This window comes from Mus musculus, chromosome 1 (assembly GCF_000001635.26).
Source record: "Mus musculus strain C57BL/6J chromosome 1, GRCm38.p6 C57BL/6J".
Lineage (NCBI taxonomy): Eukaryota > Metazoa > Chordata > Mammalia > Rodentia > Muridae > Mus > Mus musculus.
The window spans coordinates 90,787,565-90,806,698 of record NC_000067.6 but is presented as its reverse complement, the minus strand read 5'-3'; the positions used below and the strand labels follow the sequence as shown (position 1 = coordinate 90,806,698).

Genomic DNA, 19,134 nt, shown 5'->3' with positions numbered 1-19,134 from the left:
GCCTGGTGGGAGTGTAAGCTGGTTTAGCCACAATGGAGACCTTTATGGAGGTTTCTCAAAAGACTGGGGAGAAGTCTCCATACAATCTGGATACCCCACTTCTGAGTACTTATTTGAAAGACTCCAGATCAACACACCAGAGTGCGTACTTCAGCACTCTGTGTAACAGTGAGCAAATGGGCCAACCCAAGTGTTCAGTGACGGAGGAATAGAAAGGAAGATGTGTGTGTCTCCTGCACTAGTTTTGATATAAAATAAACCAGGCTCAATGAGCCCTGTAATAATGTGTCTTAGCTTGCTTCATTTTTGCTGTGCTAAACACTGGACCAAAAGCACCTTGGAAAGAAAAGATTATTTTTATTTGGCTTATATGTCCTGACCTCAGTTGACCATTGAGAGAAATCAGGGTAGGAGCTCAAGCAGGAGCAGAGACAAGAGCCATGAAGGAATGCTGCTTGCTGATTTGCTCGCCATGGCTTGCTTGGCTTGCTTTCTTATACCACCCAGGACAAATTGCCTAGGTGTAGAACCACCCACAGTGGGCTTGGTCCTCTCGCATTGATCATTAAATTGAGAAAATGCTCCCACAGGCTTGCTCAGAGGCCAGCCTTCCCTCTTTTCAGAGTGGTTCTAGTTTATGTCAAAAGCCAACCAGCACATAAAAGAATTAAGAGTGGAGAGTCCTTCTTTGCTTTCATGAAGTCTCCCCTACCAGCCCAAGAATACCAGGATACACTGTTAATTAGGTGGATTTTTTTCTGTCAGTGAAGAGCAGGGAGATGGGGGCTGGTGCTGAAAGGCATAAAGGGTTTGAGCTTGTATTAGAGAATACTGTGAAAGCCTCAAGGCAGGGGTTCCTTGGCCAGGATCTGGGGTTTCATAGAAGTCTGAGGTAATTCTGCATGTGGCCATTGCCATCAGTCTTGTCTGGAAGGAGGAAGACCTTGGGAAAGACTGGAAATGTGTAACTGTCAATCCTGCTCACCAGAACAGGGGCTGTGGGTCATCCTTGGGGTTTTAGACAACACTATTTGTATTTAGACATAGTTGGTGGGTGGAGTGTTCTTATCTTTATCTAATCCCATCATAGTGAGAGTCTGCCTGATGCTGAAGTCTTGGGGTGGGGTGTGCTCAGCAGGAGATCCTAAGGTTGTGACTCAGCTCAGCTCCCCAGCTTTCCTCTTCCTCAGTGATGGCTGCATCTCGTAATCAGCTCAACACTTCACTTTGGAGTATTGCACTGTGAAAGCCAGGAGTCAAAGCAAATAACAGGTCAAAATTCACCAAGGCCACCTATTAGTTTAGTTTAACTCCAACAGGATTCTCCAACAGGAGAATGTGGCTCGTCTCTCCCAAGATATTCTGGTTAATTTTATACAAGTTAAATCTCTTTAATTCAAAATGCTAGGAGCCAGAATTGCTTCAGATTTTGGATTCATTTCTATCTTAGAATATTTGCATATTCATAACGAGCTAATGTGGGCCTGGGGCATGAAATTACTTCTGTTTCTTATAGACCTAGTGTAACAGTCTGCAGGTAATTTTGTGAAACAAAACAAAACAAAACACCTCAGGATAAAGTAAAAAATTCCCAGTCTTGAGTTTTCCACCAGTTAAAAACCATGTCATGTGGAAAAAGAAAATTTGATAGTAAAAAGAAAAAAAATTAATAATTGCTATGGATTCTCTAAAATACAATTTAACAAGAACCAAGTTATGTAAGAAAGCCAATATCTGGGGGCAGTTAACATGACTCTTGGCATACAGCATTGCATTGTGGGAACCCTTTCCCCCATGGATGAAGGGAGGACAGCAACAAACGCTGGAGAGCCACATGGGGTTCATCTTAGAGCTGGGCATGGCAGCCAAGCGAGGGCAGTCGTCTTTCTCTTTTCCTATGATGAAGAGGGTGGCCCCAGCGATCCCAGTCTCTCTGGTGATTCATAACCCCGTGGCTATGGTAATATTGGATTAGTTTCTCAACACTCTCCACAAGTTTTAAATTAGTAGTAATCCAGGCCTCAAGGCCAAAACCAAAGGAAAAAAAAAGTTATCTTAGAGAAAGTTTTGGATTACTTAAAATATTTGAAGTAGTTATTAGCTGCATTTCAAATACCAATTTTTTGTTTAATGTGTGTGTGTGTGTGTGTGTGTGTGTGTGTGTGTGTGTGTGTTTATACCAGAGAACAACTCTTAAGAGTGATTTCTCTTCTTTTCTGGGATCTGAGTATTGAACTCAGACCATCAGGTATGTTGCTAAGTACCACCAACCTGGAAAACCCAACTTTTAACAACTAACTGACAAAAGCCCAACACATGTGTTGGAATATCACTTCAGTGTTGGGTCACCACGGGTGCCACAAACACAAGTCCCAGAAGCCGATGTAATGGGAGTCAGAGCAGGGCTGCTCAGGAACTAAACTCCATTCTCTCTTTTGTCCACAGTGGTTGAAAGCGATGCGGCTGACATCGTCTTTCTGATTGACAGCTCTGATGCCGTCAAGCCCGATGGCATCGCTCATATCCGAGACTTTGTCAGCAGGATCGTTCGCAGACTCAACATTGGTCCCAGTAAAGTGAGGATTGGGGTCGTGCAGTTTAGCAATGATGTCTTCCCTGAGTTCTACCTGAAGACCCACAAGTCCCAGAGCAGTGTGCTTGAAGCCATACGGCGTCTGAGGTTCAAAGGAGGGTCTCCCCTAAACACTGGCAGAGCCCTGGAGTTTGTGGCAAGAAACCTCTTCGTGAAGTCTGCTGGGAGCCGGATAGAAGATGGGGTCCCTCAACACCTGGTCTTATTCCTGGGTGGGAAGTCTCAGGACGATGTGGCCAGGCATGCCCAAGTCATAAGCTCATCGGGGATTGTGAGCTTAGGAATAGGAGATCGGAACATTGATAGGACGGACTTGCAAACCATCACCAATGACCCCAGGCTGGTCTTCACAGTTCGGGAATTCAGAGAGCTGCCCAACATAGAAGAGAGGGTCATGCTTTCCTTTGGACCCTCTGGGGCTACTCCTCAGCCTCCTGGGGTAGATTTACCTTCTCCTTCCCGGCCAGGTAGGAGCCATTTGACGCACAGTTCTCGAATGTGGTGTCAACTGTTTGGAATGAAACAGTAATCCCTTTCTTTGCAATAATTCTCTTCTCTCGAGGTTGTGTCTGCAGATATTAGAAACCAAATACTGGGGGATATAGTTCATTTGAAATTGTAGAGGGAAGCATGTCCCCCAACGTGTAAGGTCATCAAGCCTTCAATTTTCCTGAGGTTAACTGTTGGGTCACTGAAAGGCTTGAGGTAGCTGTCTCGGGGTATCACATTCATTGGCTAGAGCCAGTCAGTCTGTGCACCACTGGACATGCCTTGGAGTCAGGTGACTCACCCTTGTGGTGAGTTACATATTGTGGTCAAGGCACACTTTATTCTTTGGACTGGTATGGCCACCAGGATTGTCCCAGTTACAACAGCCTCTCCATGTTTCCAATTTTCACCTATGAGACTCTAATCCCAGGCCCTCCAACTCCCCCTGCCCCCTTTCCTTGCTCCTCTGGGTGACGCTCATTCAGACACTCATGCATTCAAACAGCGCTGGCTTTTCTGAAGGATCCACAGTCCCTCTTTGTTCTTTAACTGCCACTTCAGAGTTAGGCGGCACATCTTGCATCCCTCACACTGTCCCCAATCTCCCACAGTGGTCTAGTCTTGATTAACTGACTAGAACTGGAAAGTGGCTGGCTTCCTCTTGCTACAATCCGGGGTGTCTCCCATGCTATAGTAGTTCTCCTCCAGCCCTTCCTTGCTCTGCCCTTAATTCGTCTTTCCTCATTCCTGCTAGAGGATATCTTTTACTTTTTGACCAAAAAGGTAAGGTTCAGTGACATTTTTCTGAAACACCTGAGATCACAGGTTCGTAGTGGAGACATTAGTTACTTGGATTTGCATTGTATGTATTCATATTTTTTTGGAGGCCTGGACTCTCCTCATTTTCCTTGTGATTCCCTTGTAGAGAAGAAGAAGGCCGACATTGTGTTCCTGCTGGATGGTTCCATCAATTTTAGGAGGGACAGTTTCCAGGAAGTGCTCCGTTTTGCATCTGAAATCGTGGACACGGTCTATGAAGACGGAGATTCCATCAGAGTGGGACTGGTCCAGTACAACTCAGACCCCACGGATGAATTCTTCCTGAGGGACTTTTCTACCAAAAGGCAGATTATCGATGCCATCAACAAAGTCGTCTATAAAGGAGGGAGGCATGCCAACACCAGGGTGGGCATCGAGCACCTGCTGCGGAATCACTTTGTGCCGGAGGCTGGTAGCCGCCTGGATGAGCGGGTTCCTCAGATCGCCTTCGTGATCACCGGAGGGAAGTCAGTGGAGGATGCTCAGGATGTGAGCCTGGCTCTCACCCAGAAAGGTGTCAAGGTGTTTGCCGTTGGCGTGAGGAACATCGACTCTGAGGAGGTGGGCAAGATAGCCTCCAACAGTGCCACAGCCTTCCGGGTGGGCAGCGTGCAGGAACTGTCCGAACTGAGTGAGACAGTGCTCGAGACTCTGCATGATGCAATGCATGAGACCCTCTGCCCTGGTGTGACCGATGTCTCCAAAGGTAATTGTCGCACGCACAGCTTCCCTCTTCCTGCTGATGCTGAGAGCCGCCTTAGTGCCGCTCTGAGGGTTCCTCAGCCTTGTGGTTGCTTTGAACATTTATTTGTGTCCTTAGTATTCATAAGAGTCAAAGTCTTATAAGCTTTACTTTTTTCTCCCACTATTTGATTCCCCAGATAGTTTAGACTCTTATCTTTAAAAGCATATTTTTGAGACATAGTCTATTTTGGAGCCTAGACTGACCTGGAATTCATGAAATTCCTGAATAGGCTGGTGCTGGGAGTATAGATAAGCCTCTCAATATGTTTATTGGGTCGGTTGCTTGGATTGGGGTATTTGTGTTCTGAAAGTACTTTCAGTTTTAAACACCAACTTGAGTAAATACCAGATGTACACTATTTGCCCAAATAACTAACCCCCTCCAAAAGGAGCAAACATGTTGAAATAGCCCACAGCTTTGGATCCTGGCAGAGTCAGATCTTGCTTCTCTGGGCTCCCACGTGGGAGATCTCATTTTGCTCTCTACCTGCCCCTCTCTTCACTAGCCTGCAATCTGGAAGTCATTCTGGGGTTTGATGGATCTCGAGATCAGAATGTGTTTGTGAGTCAGAAGGGCCTTGAGTCCAAGGTGGACATCATCTTGAACAGAATCAGCCAGATACAAAGGATCAGCTGCAGTGGCAACCAGCTGCCCACTGTGAGGGTATCCGTGATGGCGAACACGCCCTCTGGGCCAGTGGAGGCCTTTGACTTTGCCGAGTATCAGCCGGAGCTGTTTGAGAAGTTTCGCAACATGCGCAGTCAGCGCCCATACGTCCTCACAGCTGACACGCTGAAGTTGTACCAGAACAAGTTCAGGCAGTCGTCGCCTGATACTGTGAAGGTAAGCAGGCCAGGGCCAGGAGTCCCGTGCAGTGCTCTGAGCTTCTCTGCCTTCTTAGAGTCTGTCCTGAGTGATTAGTGTTCATCACAGTGGGTGGGCCAGGGTTGTTAGCACCTGACTTCAAGGAGAGTTACTTTGCTAAGGACTGGCCATAATTTTATATATCTTCTTCTTCTTATTATTAGCTTCTCCTTAGCCTTCCCCACCCCAACAAAACACAAACCACACTACACATATCTCCATACTGCCCCCCACGAAACATATACACTCATCATATAGCACAAATACATAACAGACACACACATATACACACATCACGCTACACTATACATACATAAGACATACACACTCACCACAATGCACATATACATAACATACACATATATGCACACACCATACTGCACATATATAAAACAGACACATTTATCACAGTGCACACACACACACACACACACACACACACACACACATTCTGTTATATTATGTGCACTCTGTATTTTTTTATACTTACGCTGCCAAACAAAACACCACAGGCACGGTGCCTTAAACCACAAGGGTTTCTTTCTCCCAGTGCTGGAAGCTGGGAGACCAACCTCGAGTAAGGCCTGGGCAGGGCAGCTTAGCTCTGAAGCCTGGCTGCCTGACTTGTAAATGTCAGCCTTCTCCTTGGGTCCTCACATGGTCATCCCTTTGGCTGCTAGTGGCTCAGTCATCTTCTCCCAGGAGGTCACCTGTTGGACTAGTTTAGGGGCCACTCAGATCTCACACAGCTTGGCTGCTTAAGGTCCTGCCTGCAAGTGCAGCCATCTAAGGCACTGGAAGTCAGTTTTTGAGGGAACACAGGCCATCCTAGGACACACATGCATACATACACATGTACACACTCACACACGCAGACACAATTTCTAGAAACTGTATCTCATAAGGATGAGAATACAATAAACTACTTTTCTTGTCATTGTTGCTTGTAGTTTTGAAATATCAAACAAACACAGATGTACATTCCTTTATGTTCCACACTGCCCTGGCCTTGGTCTCCATTCTCCTCAGCTGTAGAGGAGGGATTTGAACCTTCCAACTGTCTATCATGCTCCCTAGCAATATGGATGGGATTTGACTCCTCTGTTGCTTACAGGTAGTCATTCACTTCACGGATGGAGCAGATGGAGACATGGCTGACTTATACAGAGCATCTGAGGAACTCCGGCAAGCAGGTAGGTCCCAGGCTCCCTCCGTGTGAGAAGCCCCTCCTGACCGCCCGAGGCGGACTGGCCACTGTACTGAGAGAGATCCATCAATGCAATCCTGAGGGGTGGACCATCAGAAGCTCTTGTCCTGCTATCTTGGCCCTTCTTTCCCTGCTTGGGTTGTGACATAAGGGTACTGAAGCTACTTCTGAGCCAGGAACAGCTTTCGTGCCAGGCCAGCTTCAGACACTCTGATCAGGGGGAACACCCAAAATGCACGAGGCTTTTGCAAAAGAGTTCAAGTGTTAGTTCATTCAAGGCCGTCACAGACACTAGGGATGAGCTGAGCAGAAAGTCATCACACCATCAGTTAGCAATGATCACAGCTTAGTATACAGGCCACTAAATTAATATAATGCAACCAGTGTTGATCACTTAACATGCACATAATTAATATAAAATAAATCATGCAAGCACTTTTCAAGCAGACTTGCCAATGGCTACATGAGCAGCCTTACGTGTGTACATGAGCTTTGGAACATCCCAGTGCCGATTACCAAACAGTTGCCAATGCCAAAGGCTCTAGAGCCAAGGTTCTCAACCTGTGGGTCACGATCCCTCTGAGGGCACTAAGAACCCCTTTCATAGGGGTAGCACATATCAGATTCTTGGCATATCAGATTTTTACATTATGATTCATAACAGCAAGATTACAGTTATGAGGTGGCAACAAAATTAATTTGATGACTGAGGGTCACAGCAACATGAAGAACCATATTAAAGGGTTGCAGCATTAGGAAGGTTGAGAGCCACTGCTAAGAAGTTAAGGAAGCAGAACTATCCAAGCACATTATCTTTAAATAAGACTTATTTATCTATCTGTTCATCTGTCTGTCTGTCTGTCTGTCTGTCTATCTGTCTGTCTATTGTGTGTGTGTGTGTGTGTGTGTGTGTGTGTGTATGTATGTGTGTGTGTGTGTATACCAAGTGTGTTCAGGTGTCCTCAGAGGCTGAGGAGAGCATTGGATCTCTTGGGACTAGAGATACAGACAGTCGTGAGCTACCCATTGTGGGTGCTTGGAACGGAACCTGGGGCATTTTCCAGAGTAGAGCACAGACTTAGGCACTGGAGCCATCTCTCCAGACCCATCTAAGCGCATTCTATTTATTAGCTCATCCTTCCCCAAACAGCGGTGAGGACACTGCTGTGGCCTGACTTTAGATGTGTTAATGCTTCAGTTCTTCCCATGGCACACTTCCAGTCTGCAGGGTCAGAGGTGACGTGGTGTCACAGATGTCACTTCAGCTACTCAGAGGACTTTAGAATCCCAACTCTTCCACAAAGCAAATTGCTTTCATTAAACACATGTAAATTATAGCAAATAGTTAACTGTGAAATTTTCTCTAAAAAGAATGGTATAAAGGGCTGGGGATATACCTCGGATGTGGAAAGTGTGCATAGCATGCATACTTCATGTTCCCACTTTGGTGGTTTGATCCCTGGACCACCAAAAAGTGAGCAACATGGACCAGAGAGACGGTCAGTGGGGAAAGTCAACCACTGCCTAGCCTGTTAACATGAGTTCACTTTCCAAGGGTAGATGGAGAAACTAATTCCTGAAGGTTGTCCTCTGACTGCCCTGTGTGCACAAGACACTTGCATTCCCCTACCACAATGAAAAAATATAGCTGAACAACAACATTCCCCCCCCCCCAATCCCTGCTCCCCCAAATCACCTAACAGAGTAAAACCAGAGTCAGGAAAAAATGAAACCCAGCTCTCCAGTGCCTAGGTGAGGTACATTAAATGGTTCCTTTCTCACAGGTGCCCAAGCCCTGATCCTGGTGGGTCTTGAACGTGTGGCTAACCTGGAGCGGCTGATGCATCTGGAGTTCGGGCGGGGCTTCATGTATGACAGGCCCCTGAGGCTCAACCTGCTTGACTTAGACTATGAACTGGCAGAGCAGCTTGTGAGTCTTTGTATCTTTTAAAGAGTTTTACACACACACACACACACACACACACACACACACACACAGAGAGAGAGAGAGAGAGAGAGAGTTTGAAATTTTTGGCATCTCAAGACAGCAAAGCCAGATATCTTACTGGCCTGGTGACTGGGGGAAGGGCATATGGATTTATCACGGACTCCGTCAAGGCTTGCTTTATTGCTGTATGAGTCCTGAATATGCCATCTGCCTTTCTCCATGATGGAATAGAGAATATGCAGGGAAAGAGATGGAGCCAACTTCTAGGTGAAGTCCTCTCCCTGGCTCCCTTTCTGGGCTCTTCTCTTAGTGAGAGCCGTTGCCTCCTGGGATGGGGAGTTGGGTGGGAGTGTAGCCAGGGATTCTCAGATAGTGTGACTAAGGCTGTAGGAGTGGGAGGGAGTGCTGCCCTCTCTTCCTCTTTCTGTATTAAAAATTGGGGTGTTTTTATTGGGTAGAAGCAGCTTCAGGCTAGAACAGGGGAGAACGCACACAGTCAGCACTAATTCAGTGAATGGCACTGTGTTTGGGATGTGTAAGGTCAGGGGCTTGGCAAGGGAGGGATACAGAGGTGGCTGGTGACCCAGATTGTGGAGGTCCTGGCTCAGAGCCCAGGGCCCCACGTGCTGCCTACCCCTGGCTTCTCCAGGGACTCTCTCAGGCCAGTCCCGATTTCCACCATCCCAACTGTGGCTCAGAGAACCTCAAGGTGTAGATTTCTAATTTAGAATGCTCTTTGACCTCAGGTTGCTTCAATGTGTTGGTTGGATTTTATATTTGAGGTTTGGACATGAGGAGGTTGTCTTAGTTAGGGTTTCATTGCTGTGAAGAGACCCATGACCAAGGCAACTCTTATAAATGACAGCACTTCATGGGGGCTGGTTTACAGTTCAAGAAATTCAGTCCATTATCAGCAAGGCAGGGAAAATGGCAGTGTGCAGGCAGGCAGGCATGGTGCTGGAGAAGGAGCTGACAGTCCTACACGTTGGTCCACAGGCAGCAAGGAGGAGACTGTTACTGAGCAGAGCCTGAGCATAGGAGACCTCAAAGCCCACCCCCACAGAGACACACTTCCTCCAACAAGGCCACACCCACTCCAAGAAGACCACACCTCCTAATAGTGCCATTTTTCATGGGCCAAGCATTTAAACATGTGATTCTATGGGGACCATGCCTATTCAAACCACCATAGAGGTTATACTGAAAATCCAAGCCCTGAATGTCTGTATTAGAAACGTCTGGAAAATGAGCCTAGTCTAGGATAAGAATGACCATAGTTGATTTTTCTTTTCTCTTCCACCAATGACTTCCCACCCTATGGGAAGAGCTGAGTCCTCAGCTGTACCTGGCCTTTGAGGGAGTGGCATGAGGTAGCTCACTGCGGCAGATTAGGACTAATCCCAGACCCTTGGTGGTTCCCTGTTTTCTCTTTTTGATATTTATTTACTTTTTCCTTGGCAGGACAATATTGCTGAGAAAGCTTGCTGTGGGGTTCCATGCAAGTGCTCTGGAGAGAGGGGAGACAGAGGGCCCATTGGCAGCATTGGGCCAAAGGTATGGCAATGGTACTCTTCACACCACAGGTTAGACATGCAGCTCTGACACTATTTGGCTGGGTGACTAGACGGATATGAGAGAGTCAGAAGGACCCTGGCAATATTGCCAATTCTGGGCTCCAAGGTACTTCTCGCTGACCAATATCCCTAGTGTCTTACTGGTGATAGAGATGACCTGCTATGTTTCCCTCTTCCACTGGATGGGATGGTTTGCTCTTTAACATGTGGGTCTGTCATTCCACAAAACAATGTGAAAACCCGAGCATACCTAGGCAGCCTCACGATGTGGGTCAGTGGGACCCTTAGTGGTTACCTTAAAAGTGAGCCACAGCTCTCTGGGAAAAGAAAGAGCCTGAGCTATCCCAATGGGAAGATCATCACTGGATAGAGAGTGAGTGAGTGAGTGAGTGCCATGCTCAGCTCAGGGCAACGCCCACTGTCGAGCAAGGCACTGCTGTGATGCTTTATGCGAAACGCCATGACATGGGGACCCACATGTTTTATTTCAGGGTATCTCCGGGGAAGATGGCTACCGAGGCTACCCGGGAGACGAAGGCGGACCTGTGAGTAAAAGCTTCCCTGCCCCTCAAGTTTTTACTACCTCCTGTTCTTCCCATATGGGGACTGGATAGTGGAGTTTGTAGCCTGTCTGGTGGCCAGGGCGTTCTCATCAGGAGAAAGATTTTTCTCTTAACTTATGTAACTATTTTCCTTTCTTTCCCACACTAAGGACAGAGAGGTTCTTTGAATGTGACAAGTATGTGTGTGTGGAGTGTGTGGGGAGACTTGCTCTGTTTCAGAGTGGAGGAAGGTGAGGTATGGTGTGCCCCGTGCCCACTGCATGTCTGAGCAGAAGTCAGTGGTTTATGCACTGCTAGTCCCAGCTTTTGAGAGGCTGGGGCAGGAGGATGGTGAGCTGCTGAACTATTATGTAGCGAGACTCTGCTAATTCTGCGAGGCTCTGGGACCATAGGATAAGGCCCATCTCTGGGCTATGGGATGGAGGGGCTCCTGGGAGAATAAGCAAGGTCTTCAGGTGTCCAGACCAGATAAGGATGTCAGTGCTGACTCTGTTGCCATGGGACAGCTGGAAACCATGACAATACAGCGCAGTGGTCAAAGGAAAGAAAAGTACCCCCTGGACACTGCAACCATCCCAGAGTCTACTCTCCAGACTGTGAAGTTGTGAATTCTTGCTTAGACAGGAGCTGGGGGTGGGGGTGGGGGTGGTGAGGATGTTGGTACATGTAGCCTGTTTACAGTGAAGCCCTCTATGTGCTGCATGCTATTCTTTGAGAGAGAGAGAGAGAGAGAGAGAGAGAGAGAGAGAGAGAGAGAGAAGAGACACCAGACAGTGGATTCCAACCTGCAAAATGCCTGTGTTTTCTTTACAGGGTGAGCGAGGTCCACCTGGTGTGAATGGCACACAAGGTTTCCAGGGCTGTCCAGGCCAGAGGGGAGTGAAGGTATGGTATGGATTCATGTGTAGGGGAGTCAGCACAGAGCATGCTGGGAGGATATGAGTTCTCCAAGTGCCTTGGGGAGGGAGGGTAGCAAGCTGGGGGATGCTTGATGCTTGATGCTCTGGGGGATGAAGATCCCCAGAGCCCAGTAGCCAGGGTCTCTCGACGAAGGTAGCTCTGCACTGGGTGGTTCAGGAGTCCAGAGCACAGACTATCACTGGAAAGGAGTCTGGGTGGAGACATAGTTTCCTGTGGAAACATTTAGCAGCCAGGAGTCAGTCGTGAAGTGCAAGGTTCTGGCCAGGCCCTGGGAGGAGTTGGGGAAAGAACTGCGCGGGATTCCAGGGTCCGCTCCTTGCTGACTCGGAGAACAGGGCTGAGAAGGGAAGGGCCAGCCCACTGCAAGTTATGAAACTGGCCTTCTGTCTTTGGAGTTGCCTCTCCCTCCCAGGGAGAAAGACCACCCAAGTGTTCACCTCTAGGCAAATTCACTTAATAACACACCAGCTGGCAGTGAGAGAGGAGGCAAGCCAGAGTGTATGTTTAATGTATAGATCCTCAGAACTGGGGATCCTCAGACACAGGTGAAGGGGCATCCCTTGGCCTCTGTCCCGAGGAACAGGCTCTATATCACTCATGTTTCTGCTGTCCTCTTACCTTCCAGGGTTCTCGAGGATTCCCAGGAGAGAAGGTACTAAAATGTTTGTTTGTTTTAATGAAAACTCCCCTGAGGCTTCTTCTTCTCCCTTGCTGGGATAACTTGTTCCACTCACTGTCTGCCTTTTTCTACTCAGGGTGAATTGGGAGAAATCGGCTTGGATGGTCTGGATGGTGAAGAGGTGGGTGTTTTTACCTCCCACATCCCAACTGCATCTATTCCCGAGGTCCTGGTCACCAGCAGTCCATGGAGCTGTCACCACGTTGTACAATCCACTCTCATTGTCTTTACAGGGAGACAAGGGGCTGCCTGGTTCTTCTGGAGAAAAGGGGAGTCCTGGAAGAAGGGTAGGTGTGCTCTTTTCTCCCTGTCCCGGAGGGGGTGGGGAGCATAACACCTTTTCCAGCGACCAGTTAGCACTCTTCCCATGGTTTCCTGGTAGATGTATGAGTGATGTCCCCTCTCAACTGTGACACCCTATATGTCATTTCCTTGTTGGAAAGCATGCCCTACAGGGTGGCGACTGATTTTGTTCAGTTGAAAACACATTTCTTAATGCCTGGGGCCGAGAGGCTCTCCAGGAAACATTTGTGGACTAGCCAAACACATCGGAAATATTTTGACATGATTTGGGAACTAGAGAGATGGCTCAGAAAAACCAAAAACCAAAAACCAAAAAAAAAAAAAAAATACCCACATATATTGGTCATACGGAGGACCCTAATTCAGTTCCTAGCTCTCAGACTGAATGTTTCACAACTGCCTGTAACTCTCACTCTGGGAGATATGATGCCCCCTTCTGGCCTCTGCAGATACTGCACTAAGGTCTACACATACATAGACACATATACATACTTGTAAAGAAAATAAATCTTAGAAAATAAGCGATCTTTTCAAGCTTCATGCCAACTGGGAAAATGGTAACAGGTGTTTTGATGAGACTTACAAAATAAGGAACGTGATTTTGATGAACAATGTAGAGGTCTAAGGTGCAGCTTGAAGGTTATAGTTAGCAAACATTACTGTATTAGAAATTCTGGTTGGAATAGTAGGCATCAACTAATTGATCACAGAAATAACATAGTGGGACAATAGATACAATCATTTTCTTCACCATAGCAACCACTCATATATATACAGTGTATATATATATGTATGTATATGTGTATGTATGTATGTATGTATGCATCATGGCATCATGTTATAGATTGCAAATACTCAATAAAATACTTGTTACCAGAAATATCTAGTTTTAAACTTCCACTGTGTGATTGATTTAGGGTGACAAAGGACCCAAAGGAGACAAAGGCGAGAGAGGAGATGTCGGGATTCGAGGTGACCCGGTAAGGAAGATATCTTTATTTTGGATTTAACGGGAGGAGGCTTATGAGGAAAGAGAAAATGGATCGTTTACATTTTGAAATTGCCGATAAAATACAAGATTTATCCTGTCGTTTCAATTTGGGGATCATTGGGATGATTTGTTTCCAATACAACAAGCGTTTTCAAGTCACTCAGTAGGTGCATCTTTAAGGGTCTTCCTGAGATGCCTTCTGGACATGTTTGCCTTAGGATGTGTCCTATGCAGATTTCTGGCTCACACATTTGTAAACCCTTTAAGCAAAGGACCACTGCTGAGATGACCTGTTCTGCAGGTCACCCTCCTCTGTGGGAGAGGATGGAATGTGAGGCTGAGTGTCCCCAGGAGGGAAGGATTTGTGCTACTCCATTGGGGCCACCATTAGGCTCTGGGTATTAGCTGGATAGGAGATGTCTGGAAGGACTGTCTTTGAAAGCCTTCTCTTCAATCTGATACTAAGAATTCTAATGGCTGCAGCTTTCCTTATATGGGGCTCATTGGACAAATCCTGTTGTTTTCAGGGTGACTCAGGACGGGACAGCCAGCAGAGAGGACCCAAAGGAGAGACGGGAGACATCGGCCCCATGGTACAGTGATCTATACCCAGAGACCCTATGTGCCAGGGCGGCAAACTGACTCTCACATCATTCCTGCCTCACCAGCTGCAGCCCCCATGAACTGCAGAGTCTGTGAGACCAGCAGCAATGTCCCCCAAGACTGGCACCTGTGTGCCTGGAAAGGCAGCCCCTGTGGGACTGGGCATCAGGGCTGCTCCCAGGCAGCTGTTGTGCCCTGCAGCTGTGTGTAGAGAGCTCTGGTGAAGCCAAAGTCTTAAAGGGGTGACAGTGACCCTACCAAGCCTGATGCTTCCCAGGAGTGTCTGGAGTTCTGTCCTCCTGTAGACAGACCCTCTCCTGGGGATAGACCCTTCCACGCCGTGTCTCCAGAAACACACTCTGGGGTTTAATGTGCTCCTCTGCAGGTGAGAATTTCATGTTAACTTTTTACCCCCACTTCAGGGTCTCCCAGGCAGAGATGGCATCCCTGGCAGCCCAGGAGACCCTGGGAAGGACGTAAGTACCTTGGGATGTTGGGTTCTGCTCACTGGCAAGTGATTGGTGCACAGTGCCTGGCACTCTGCTATGGTCCAGCTCCCTACCAGGGGTTGGGGCAGGGGAAAGCCATTCCTGAAACCATCTGTCTACTTTATGCTGTACGGACAGTACTAAAAACAAGGCCATTTGTGTCAATATAAAATAAGTAGGCTTTTGCCTTTGACTTAATGTTGCTGTCCTAGATTGTTTGCCGGCTCACAGCTCCGAAGGGTTCAGGGAGCATGGGTAGTGAGCACGGCGGTCATGCTTGTCTTCCCATGGAGGGAGGCAAGCTGTGGGTCTTTATACCAGATCTGTTGCTGATAGGACATTTTCATTCTTAGCTTCCTCTGGCACCCATCGCTCACCTTCCCTCAGTCTTTTCTCTCTCCTTCAGTCCTTTGTCCTTTCCCTCTGTAGAGAACATTGAACACTTAAAAAAAAAAAAAAGAAAGAAAAAAAAAAGGTCTCTGCTGTTTTCAAGTATTTGGTCAACTCTTGCCCACTAAGTAGCTAAAACATCAGAATGGAAACATTAATTCTGTCTGGCTGGTGGGGGAGACATGGAGAAGAAGGATGAAGAAACAGATTTCTGGAGCCCATATAATTGCTTCTGTATTTGTGCCACTCACAGAAGGGAACTTAGCAATGTGGCTTAGCTTTTGTGTTTCCAATACATTTTGGAGTGTGTGTCACTGAAAAGCTTGTTCCATACTCACTGAAGGAATGTGGAAGCCAAGGTGAAGTCCGTGATCCTGTATGAAGCTGCTTGAAAGCTACCAGGGCCCAAGTAAGCAAAGAGCAGGGTCCTAGTAGCATCGAAGAAGAGGACGAAGAGGCCAGGAGGTTATAATCCTTAGGGGAGTCCAGGAAGTTAGTGGGTGCCTAGGGTGGGTCTCTGCTCAGAAATGAACAGAGCAGAAAGCATGAGGGGGGCAGGGCTGGTCCGCTCAGGACAGGGTCCTCAGCATTGCTGGGCTCAGTAGCTGACCATCACAGAGAGTTCCTGAGGTCTGAGGCTTCCCAGAGGAGTGACTCCCTTGTGCTCAAGTGGCTTCTAACTTTTTAAAAACAAAAATTAAATTATTGCCTTCAAAAGTTTGAACATTAGACTGGAAAGCTAGCCCAGTCAGCCAAATGCTTAGCAAATAGGCTTGAGTTGTTCCTCAGCACGGGTGTAAAAGTCTGGGGTGTGGCGGTAGGTTAATATGGTTAAGCCACACAGGGACAAGAACACGCTTTTCTACACGCTTTTGTAACATGGCTCTCAAAATGGTCTGAGGACATGACTGAAAGTCCAGCTGAGGGTACGGTCATGTTCGCTACCATGGGGTGAGGCAGAAACTCCTGTTGGAATCAATTTAGAGGCTCACTAAGTGGCAGGAGGTGGAACACAGTAAATTTGCCTCAGGGTGAGGACCAACAGAGAGGCCTTTTGTCACTTCCTTCTCTGCTATGCCAGACATAGACCAAGATGTGCTCCAGGGTGTTAGAGTCTTCTCAGTGGCCTCTTCTGGCCCCTGCAGGCTGCCAGTGAGCAGTGAGGCAGGAGCCTGATGGAAGAGCATGTTCCTTAGGGAGGGGCAGGGCTTGGTTGCTGCTCTGTGCAGGACCCTGAGCAGCTCTCAGTATTCACACCGACCCCAGGAAGGAGGCCAGCACCATGGTGGCTGCAGAGTGGCCAACTGCTGGGCTGATCCCCCTGGGGGTAGAGAATGTGACTCCTAGGTTGACCAAGTCTCTGACCTTGCAGAGACAGTTTAGCATGCCCACAGATTCCCTCCCCCAACTCTCCTCTGGAACATTCATGAGGTGGGGAATCCCTGGGTCCTCCTGCGGCAGGCTCACATTTTCAAACTAAGGCTCACCTCTGGAACATCCACAAGAAGCTGCCAAGACATGAGCCCAACTTTCAGGTTCACGTGTGTGCGCTGGGGTTGCTCTTGTTGTGTTTGGCGGGGAGGGTTGAGAGCCCAGGACTCCCTTCACCGCAGTGAAGCATCTCAACTCTGCTAAGTTAGAGCAACGGGCAGGTTCTCATTCCTGTTTCTCATTCTTCTCTGGGAACTGGCTAGGATTCTGCAGCCAGAAGCCATTATTTTCCTTGGCAGATCAGAAGTCATTCCCAACTGTTCACTGGAGTAACTCACAGGCACAGCATAGAAGTAGAAACTGCTGGGGAGTGGGGAGGAGGGATGAGCGCACCAGCCTCCTAGGTGTCGGGACTAGTCTCTGGCATAGAGTTTGCACTACAGTGGGTGCATACATGTGTCAGGATTCAGCATCCGCATCTCCCCCTCAAGACATGTGCCTTCTTCCACAGGGTGGCTCTGGCCGAAGGGGCCCTGCAGGAGCTAAGGTAGGCCGCTGGACTGGCTTTTCATGTCTCTTGTCTCTTATCTAGACTTCCAGGAGTCTCCTAGACACAGTCAGCCCAGGGATGAAGTTAGTGTCCCTGGCCAACAGCTTATATAACCCTCCCTTTTCCCTATCATTCTCTCAAACTCAGCCTCTTCTACGGTAAAAGGTGTTTCATGTGGTTTCTGGAGTGAGGGGAGGGAAGGGAAAAGGTTGACCAGCCTCAGATGTCTGGGGAGCTCTCTGCCAGGAATGTCCATGTGTCTGGCCATCTTGCCTGTGCCAGAGACACAGTCCAAAACATCCTTGTTTATCAAAGCTGTCCCGTGAAACAGGCAAGTGACAATTTGTGCAGGCTCAGAGAGACAGGCTGCTGACCTGTGTGAGGGTCCCCTTTCCCCAGTCCAGAGCAGAGAGCTGGTTTGGTTTACCTGCTTGTCTTGTTTCCAAGGGCAACAGAGGTGGTCCTGGCCAGCCAGGCTTCGAAGGCGAGCAGGGTACCAGAGGCTCACAGGTCAGTATCCTGGCATGACACAGGCCTTGTAGTATCTCCTAGATCCTTGGTGGCTTTGTCTTAAATTAAGGTGATGGTCACGAGACACAGATTCTGCCTCTAGCGATGATTCCACAGCACTCAGAGCACTCACTGTATTGTGTAATAATTTAAAAATGTTTTATTAACCCCAAAGGAAGCAATGTATAGTCGCTGTCTATTGCTCTCTACCTTTGGGGCCCCCATCAACTTCAAATTGTCCTCCACCTCTGCCATTTCCACATCTTCCCTCACCCTTATAGACCCCACACCTGTCGCCCTAACGTCTGTCACATTTAACCCCTAGTGCCCTCCATCCCTATTGCCCTCCATTCCTATTGCCCCACCCCAGCTGCCACTAATCCCTACTGCCCCTCCTCTTTACTGCCCCTCCCCACCCCGGTAACCCTCAACCCTGATGCTCCCTACCTCTGGCCCACACTGGTCTCCCTGTCTTTGTGAATTTGCCTGTTCTGGACATTTCATATAAATGGTATCACTTGATAGGTGGATTTTATGTTTGGCTTCTTTCACATAGTATAGTTCCCTGAATTCAGGACATGTTCTGGCAGCTGACATAGTGGTGTTCCTCTCACTGGCTGAGTAATAGTCCATACATGGATAAAGAGCAGCCTTTTTCACTCACTGGTTACTTGGCATTTGGGTTGTTACCACTCTGGTTACTGAGACTCAGATCAACTGCACTCACCCGTGACATGACCTTTTCCTCCCCAGGGCCCACCTGGTCCCATTGGTCCCCCAGGCCTGATTGGGGAACAAGGAATTCCCGGACCTCGAGTAAGCATCTGAGTGTAGCAACTGGACTGTGTTGGCTGGTGGGGCTGGTGAGGGGGTGGCTGATGGTGTAGAGTCTGCAGGAGTCGCTCTGTGACTCTGTGGGCTTAAGTGGGCAGTGTTGGGCACCATTAAGTGCTTGGGACGTGTGGGTGGCCTGTGACAGGGGATAGTCAGGGTCTTTAGTCTGGACAGTTGTTGCTTCATGTACATCCCTTTCCTTACCTTACAGGGAGGCGGAGGTACGGCTGGGGCTCCTGGAGAACGTGGCAGAACTGGTCCTCTGGGGAGGAAGGTTTGTCTGGGGAACAGTGGGGCTTTGCTGAACTAAGTGCTGCCACCTCCCCGCTGCCTGCCCTCTCCTCTGCCTCTTTACCTTCAACCTAAGCCCTGTGCATCAATGGTCACAGACACAACCCCAATTTCCCCCACTGTTCACATACGCATGTTACAACTAGTGGTGGTCCATGCCTTTAATCCCAGCACTTGGAAGGCAGAGGCAGGTGTGTCTCAGTGAATTTCAGACCAACCTGCTATACATAGTGAGTTCCAGGATCAGCTAAGACTATATAGAGGTCCCAAAACACCCCTCCCCAAATGAAACAAACAGAAAGGGCAGATACAGAGCCACTTGCGGTGGCTCAGGCCTGTAA

General features: G+C 48.2%; 1 protein-coding gene across 6 annotated transcripts in view; it reads left to right on the top strand.

Moving 5' to 3' along the window:
- Positions 1–19,134, top strand: part of Col6a3 (collagen, type VI, alpha 3) — a 77,142-nt gene that overhangs the window by 37,303 nt on the left and 20,705 nt on the right. For all 6 annotated transcript variants that reach the window (XM_030245436.1, XM_030245437.1, XM_030245438.1 and 3 more), the window contains 18 exons: positions 2,446–3,060; positions 4,008–4,607; positions 5,152–5,489; positions 6,625–6,703; positions 8,502–8,647; positions 10,127–10,219; positions 10,731–10,784; positions 11,616–11,687; positions 12,349–12,375; positions 12,479–12,523; positions 12,636–12,689; positions 13,623–13,685; positions 14,224–14,289; positions 14,722–14,775; positions 17,120–17,155; positions 17,606–17,668; positions 18,422–18,484; positions 18,714–18,776. In XM_030245436.1, coding sequence (XP_030101296.1) covers positions 2,446–3,060; positions 4,008–4,607; positions 5,152–5,489; positions 6,625–6,703; positions 8,502–8,647; positions 10,127–10,219; positions 10,731–10,784; positions 11,616–11,687; positions 12,349–12,375; positions 12,479–12,523; positions 12,636–12,689; positions 13,623–13,685; positions 14,224–14,289; positions 14,722–14,775; positions 17,120–17,155; positions 17,606–17,668; positions 18,422–18,484; positions 18,714–18,776 — 2,531 coding nt within the window. The remainder of the gene's footprint in view (positions 1–2,445; positions 3,061–4,007; positions 4,608–5,151; positions 5,490–6,624; positions 6,704–8,501; positions 8,648–10,126; positions 10,220–10,730; positions 10,785–11,615; positions 11,688–12,348; positions 12,376–12,478; positions 12,524–12,635; positions 12,690–13,622; positions 13,686–14,223; positions 14,290–14,721; positions 14,776–17,119; positions 17,156–17,605; positions 17,669–18,421; positions 18,485–18,713; positions 18,777–19,134) is intronic.